This window comes from Phyllostomus discolor, chromosome 8 (genome assembly GCF_004126475.2).
Source record: "Phyllostomus discolor isolate MPI-MPIP mPhyDis1 chromosome 8, mPhyDis1.pri.v3, whole genome shotgun sequence".
Classification (NCBI taxonomy): Eukaryota; Metazoa; Chordata; class Mammalia; order Chiroptera; family Phyllostomidae; genus Phyllostomus; species Phyllostomus discolor.
In genome coordinates this window covers 108316489-108322954 of record NC_040910.2, presented here as the reverse complement: position 1 = coordinate 108322954, position 6466 = coordinate 108316489, and the positions used below count along the sequence as shown (strand labels likewise).

The window sequence follows — 6466 nt, the reverse complement described above, 5'->3', positions numbered from 1 at the left end:
GAGAGAGAAAGGGAGAGAGACACAGATGCAAACATCAGTGCGAGAGAGCAGCATCAACCGGTTGCCTCCTGTATGAGCCTAGACCGGGGGTCGAACCCGCAACCCTTCAGTTTACAGAGCAGTGCTCCAACCAACGGAGCCACACTGGCCAGGGCCATGCTGGAGATCTCGACAGGTCCCCAGCGCAGACTCTGCTGTCCCCCGGGGCCTGGGGCAAGGGGGCCCTGGGGCCCCACGGCCCGAACCTATCAGGGATGAATGTGCTTTGAACTTCAGAGCCCCTGTGAAATCGATCCCAGCCACTTACACCTGATTTCACCAAAACCATTTATTTTCTTTGTGAAAAATAAGATGACATCAAAGAACAAACTGTGAAAATGACAAGGTGGAAGTCAGGCTGTTCTCAGGGAGCGCAGGGTGCCCGGAGCGGTTTTCACGGGCTCCCCTGCCCCCCGGAGACCCAGCCGGCCTGAGCGCATGGGGAACGGAACTGTCCACGTGGGCGATCCTGGCCAGGGGCAGGGTGGGGGGCACCCCTAGGTGCCTGGCTCCCCGCCGCCGCCGAGGCTGCCCTCTCGGCGCCACATCTCATTCTCCCGCCGAAGCCGCTGGTTCTCCGTCCGGAGCCTCTCCACCTCGGCGGCCAGCTCCTCCACCAGGCGACAGGACTGCCGGCTGGCGCAGCGCTGCAGCTGCTGCAGCCTCCTCGTCTCCTCCTCCGCCTGGGACAGCCTCCGCTCCAGGTCCAGGTAGTCTTGCACCAGCTCCTGCTTGCTGCGGCCCTGCAGGCTCTCCGTGTGGTAGCGCTCGTAGGCCTCGGAGAAATCCCTCTGCTGGAACTCGCCGTGAACTTGGCCCCGCCCGTCGCTGTCCCCTGCTTCACTCTCCCCACTGGAGCCCGGGTGGGAGGCCCCCCGGGGCACATCCAGGTCAGGCTCCTCGGGGTCTCGGTCATCCATCAGGAACTGGGTGGTGTTGTAGGGCGCCACAGGCTGGCCCTTGGCGAACATCTCCTCTCGGACCCGGGAGGCCCTCTGGCTCTGCCTCTCATCTCGCTGTTGCTTCTCGGCCCAGCTCAGCTCCAGGTAGGGCCGCCAGTGCCGCTTGCGCTTGGAAGGCCGCCGGCGGTGCTTCTTCCGGCTCAGCACGGCCTCCACTGAGTAGCTCCTTGGGCTGCGGGTCCGGGGACCCCTACCGTTCCGGCCCGGGCCACCATGATCTTCCTCCTCTGAGTGACTCTCCATCTGGGGTGTCAGGGGCAGGGAACTGCCAGGGTCATGAGGTTCAGGGGGTGTTTCTGGGCTCCCACACGAGCCAGTGGTCTAAAGACAGAATGTGAGGGAGGATGGGTCATGGCCAGCTGTTCCCTGGTGGCGGACACCTTCCGTGCCCCTCCACACCCCCATCCCTGCCTAAAACTGAACTTCTCCCACCCTGCCGCTTGTCCCTCTCTAGCTCTCGCCCTTCTATGACCATTTGTTTATCGCTTACCTGTCTACTGTCTGTCCCCAACACGCCCCAAGCAAACTCACAAGGACAGCAGAAATTTCGCCTGTGCATTCACTTTGTAACTTCGATGCTCCTCCCCATCAGAAAGGCCCCATGCTTTGCTTAACACTCGGCTGTCACTACCTTGAAAAATCTTTTTTGGAAACATTTTACTTACTTATTTTCAGAGGCAGGGGGAGGGAGGGAGAAAGGAAGGGAGAGAGACATCGATTGGTTGCCTTGCACACCCCAACTAGGGATCTGGCCCAGGCACGTGACCTGACTGGGAATCGAACCAGTAACCTTTGGTTCTCAGGCTGGCGCTCTCAATGCTCAATCTACTGAGCCACCCCCGCCAGGGTTTGAACTTCTTAATACTTTTAGAATAAAGTGCGCTTTGCACTGAGCCCCACAAATTGTGTAGCTGATCCTGCTTCCAGATAGTTGGATAGCTGACTCTTTCATCCTTCCTCCTTCGTTCCAATGTTACCTCTTCGGAACGGCCCTCCCTGACGCCCTGTCTAAAGTAGCCCCCCAATCTCCCCTCCCCACTAACTCCCTATCACGTGAAAATTGGCATCCCACGTTGCACCAGTACATTCCAATTTACCATCTGACTTCCTCCTATAAGAATGTGTCTTGCCTGTTTAGTTCACCACTGCATCCCTGTGCATGGCCCAACGTAAGTGCTTAATAAACAGACGTGAAATGACATAAAGCCCATAAGAGAAGGGGATCCAAAAGATACTGGAACCCAAGACTCTCCTGTCATTTGAGGGTAAAGAAGATGGAGTGAGTTTATTCCAGGCAGAAGTCGCTCCCATCCGTCTACATGACGGGCAGGAAAGAAGACCTAACTAGAGAGAAGAAAGGTCAATCTCCAGTCTGCAGCCGAGAGAATTCTAGAACTTATCTCAGAGGTGCAAAGGATTCCGTCAAGACAGTGTGCGTTCGGGGCATCTGGTTATCTGTCATGGTGAGGGTGGGAGTGCTGAGTGGGGAGTGGGGAATGAATTGCTCTAAGTTTGTGGTTTGGGGAATTCTAATAATAACCACTACCACTGGTACGTTGGCTCATGGCGCACAGCCTGGTTCAGAGACATCTGAGCCTGGCTCCATACAAGTACAGGGCACGTACTGGGGGGTGCATGCAGCTCTGTAAGAGCTGGAGGTGTGTTACGTGGGTTTTGGAGACCATGGAGGGAACTGTAGGGAAAAGGAGGTATGTTGGAGTGCCTGTGTTGTGTTGTGTTGTTACTTCACCTGCAGGGAGACCATCAGTTAAGAGCGACCGGCCTTGTCTCTATCGGTGTCTTCGGCCACAGGAGACGGAGATCTGCCCCACGCGGGAAGGGGCGGGCCACTGCCCGTGGGAACTCTGAGGCAGGGTGGCTTGGTTCTGTGTGCACTGCAATTCACCTGCTCCCCACTGTCGTCAGCAAATGCCCCTAATGGTCTTGCCCCTCACCCAAGGCAGCACGGCCCTCGGCCCCACATGCTGCCTCCCCTCCTAAAGGCCTGTCCCTCCACGACCAGGACCACTAACTGTGAGTATGCTATGTGCCCTCTCTGAATCTTCTAGCCCTGGCATGCCATCGAGTCCAAATTAAGTAAATCCAGGAAACACTGGAAGTGGCTGGGCAGGGTGAGTCAGAGCAGCTGAGCTCCCTCGTCACCCACAGGGAGTTGTGGACTAGGGGAGAAGAATGGGCAAGGTGGCAGCAGTGAGCATGAGCATGGGCCAGGAGGGTCTGGGTGCCTGCTGCCCGATCTGAAGGTGACATTCTGAGAGCCTCATACAACCTGTCTCTCCGTCTGTCCTGGGTGATACCCTATAGCCCACCCCAACCCAAATTCTGAACCAATTGTTCAGACTCTTTTCCCTGCTTCAGACCTGGTTCTTAGCCTGGACAAAACGCCAGGCAGGGTTCTGTTGTCAGAAGGCCCTAAGTTTAACCCCCAGATCTGCTGCTTACTGGCTGCATGGTTCTAGAAAAGGTGTTTCAGCTCTCAGAACCATACCGTCTGTGACATGGAAATAAGAAATGTCCTACCTTGAAGGGCTACTAGGATATCATGAGATGGCACAGACTCAGCATCCGGAATATTGCCCAGCACATAGTAGGGACTCATTGAAAAAATACTGGTTTTCCAAATCTGCCAACACATCTGGGACAAGAAGCCGGGATCCCGGACGGCAGGCTCCGCGTCCGGGGCACTCGGGGGGTTGGAAGGGCGAGGCTTACCTTGGCCTCCTCCAGGGCTGCTGCTGCTGACTCGGTGTGACGGTCGGTCTGCTTCCCAGTGGCCACCTTCTTCGGTTCCAGATCTCTCAGCAGATGCCTTTCACTAGTGACACCTGCCTTAAATAACAACAGAAACCTAAGCGCCAAAGGAGACACGGCAGGAACACGGCTGCCCGGGGACTTCTCGCCGAGGCGGCGGCAGCCATTTTGTGGCCCCGGACCGACCTGCACACCCTCCTTCTCAAAGGAGGGCCCCGAAGGCCACCTCCACGCCCCGCTTCTCACACCTCCGGCCCGCCGGGGGCCGAATGGGGATTAAGAAGCCATCTTCCCAGTCCCCTGCTTCCCAGGCCCCAGGGCCAGGCTCACGCCCTGTACTGTTTCCTGGGAGTCACCGAGGCCCAGGCTGGCTCCGGGGAAGGTGGGACTGAGCTTTGTTCCCCCAGCAACCAACGTGGGAGAGGAGACGGCCTCGGAGGCCAACCATGTCCGCACGGCAACGACCTGGAGAGGCTCGGAGTGGACTGGGTCTGTGGCTCCTACAAAAGGGGGCCCTTTCCCGAGGCCTCAGTCTTCACTGCGGCCCCCAACTCCTCCCCAGGCTGGGCTCCAGAAGTCGTCGGTGCCTCGAGAAACACGGCTGGGGCCTGGGCTGAGTCTGGGACTTGAGGCCTTTTCATCCACACACGGGGCCCGGCCTGCCGCCCTCCTTCCTCTCAGGGCGGGACACGGAGGGAAAGGGGACGAGGTCTTCACATGACAGGCAGCTGGGAGGGAAACCCAACTGGGATAAGGATGGAGTCCTTGCAAGAGAGGAAATGGTCCGGGAAAGAGGTTTTGCAAAGGCGGAACTGACCTACTTGCTGCCAAGGGCTATGCACACGACTACACCCGTGTGCCTTTCTGTGCAATCGCCTGTCTGTGCAATTCCCAACGCCTCAGCCCTACCTCTTGCTGCATGCAGTTGCAGCAGCTGTCTGGTCAAGCCGCTCAGGCACTAAGGTGGGGGGAAGGGAACGGCCTGACAGCGCGGTGCCTGCTGGGGATTGTAGTTCCCCTGGCCTTGGAAGGAGAACCCACATTCTGTCACGTCAACAGCTCTGCCGGGTACTTCAAAACCCAACTACCCTTACGCGGGAGTTGTCCCGCGGTCTCCTCTGCCTGTTTTGATTGGTCAGCTCGCCTGCCAATAAGGCAGGTTTGTCAACGTCGGCTGGCGGAAGCACAATCGGAATCCGCCTTCCAAGCTCAATTAAAGAGTTCATTGATGGCGTTAATCTTTACTAGGCAGAAAATAGATCCGGCTGAGAGGGGAGGGGCTGTGGGCGCGGAGGGATCCTCAACTCTAGAGGAAGGCGACGAGAAGGCTCTGTGGCTGCCGCCGCCGCCATTTTGGGCTGGGAGGAGGCAGCGGAGGGACTCGCTGCACAGTGAGAGCACCCCGTGGGGGGTGGTCCGGGCGTGGGGAGAGGCCGGGCCGAGTGGGCTGCCTGAAGTGGCGACGCCGGGAGACGGCGGGAAGTGGGACCGGGGGCCTGAGGGGGGGGTGAAGGTTGGCGTCTCCCCGGCAGGGCCTGGTCCTCAAACCGTCCCGGCAGCCCGCAGCCTCGCCTCTCACAGAGGGCGGGGTTCTTGGGTAATTACCGCGTATTTCCCGAGACCCCAGTTAGGGAGAGACCGAGTGAAACGGTTCTCTTCCCCCTGGGGCGTAGATCATGCGGCCCAGCTCTGCGAAGTTCTTTTCCCAGCCCCATTCGGCCTGGGTATGGCGGCGAGGCCCAGCGTAGCGGGAACCCCTCGCCAACTTCGCCCCAACGGGCGAGGCGGGGAAGAGGCCAGATTCCAAAGATGGGCCGCGGGGGAGGGCGGAGGTCGCAGCACTGGCCGCGCGTCTCTCTCGCCTGGCAGTCAGGTGGCGACTCCGAGACGTCCCGGTGCACCCACCACCATCCCCCGCCTCCTCCATGCACCAAGGCTGTCCCGCGGCCCAAGGCTGCGCAACAGCCTTCTTCCTGCTGTGACAACTTCTAATCTCCCCTGGGACCAGCAAGGTAGGGGCACGTGGGAACCTCCACGAGCCCCATGCCTGGAGATCTCTGAGCACGCTGGTCCTCAAGGTTCATCCCATCAGCGCCCATTCTCTGAACGACCTGAGTTCGCACGTTGCCAGCCACTTTGGGAAACTCCGAAAGTGTGCTGTCCCACTTGTCTTGAAAGTTGACACCGATGGGGTATGGGTGTTTGCCCTTTACAGGGTCGGGACACAAAATAACTTCAGAGTTGCCATGGCTCTGGGAGTAAAAGGGGAGTGGCCCGTTTCGGATGCTTCAGGAACATCTGTTTGCATTTTGAAATCTGAGCCATAACTTCTCCCTAAACTTTTGGAGGAATGTCTGCCCTCCTGGAGGGGGGAAAAAAAAACGGAACGAATTCCACTGTAATCTTTGTAAGACTACAAATTCTTTCCAGTTTGAAGAACTTTTCTCCCACAAACTAAACTAAGTGGGGGGATATTTTGCCATTAGTGCATTGTTACTAGGAAACCTCTATTTTGAAATTTCAAGTAATTAAAAAAAAAAAAAAACACTCTTCTGTAGATCCTAGATGCTGCCAAAGCAGAAATTGCAGTTTGGAGGTAGGGGAGACCCACTCTGAAGAAAATAGCCTGGCAGTACAGCTGTAGTAGCTTCTTAAAGATTGACGTTTGATGTGAAAGTCTTTTTTGAATTACA

At 57.5% G+C, this 6466-nt stretch overlaps 1 protein-coding gene across 3 annotated transcripts; it reads right to left on the bottom strand.

Annotated features, from left to right (window-relative positions):
- Positions 1-310: 310 nt before the first annotated feature.
- On the bottom strand, positions 311-5803 carry HEXIM2 (HEXIM P-TEFb complex subunit 2). 3 transcript variants are annotated; one of them, XM_036034042.1, is made up of 3 exons: positions 5379-5803; positions 3735-3847; positions 311-1322 (listed from the first exon to the last, which is right to left on the bottom strand). In XM_036034042.1, exon 3 carries the CDS (start codon positions 1242-1244, stop codon positions 537-539), a length of 708 nt encoding a protein of 235 aa, XP_035889935.1. In that variant the 5' UTR covers positions 1245-1322; positions 3735-3847; positions 5379-5803; the 3' UTR covers positions 311-536. The 3 variants fall into 3 exon arrangements, with proteins under 3 accessions (XP_035889935.1, XP_035889933.1, XP_035889934.1); XM_036034040.1 differs by lacking the exon at positions 5379-5803 and adding an exon at positions 4591-5026; XM_036034041.1 differs by lacking the exon at positions 5379-5803 and adding an exon at positions 4683-5026.
- Positions 5804-6466: the final 663 nt, after the last annotated feature.

Excerpts from the sequence above, each read along its gene's own strand:
- HEXIM2 (XM_036034042.1), bottom strand. The coding sequence starts at position 1,244 with ATGGAGAGTCACTCAGAGGAGGAAGATCATGGTGGCCCGGGCCGGAAC.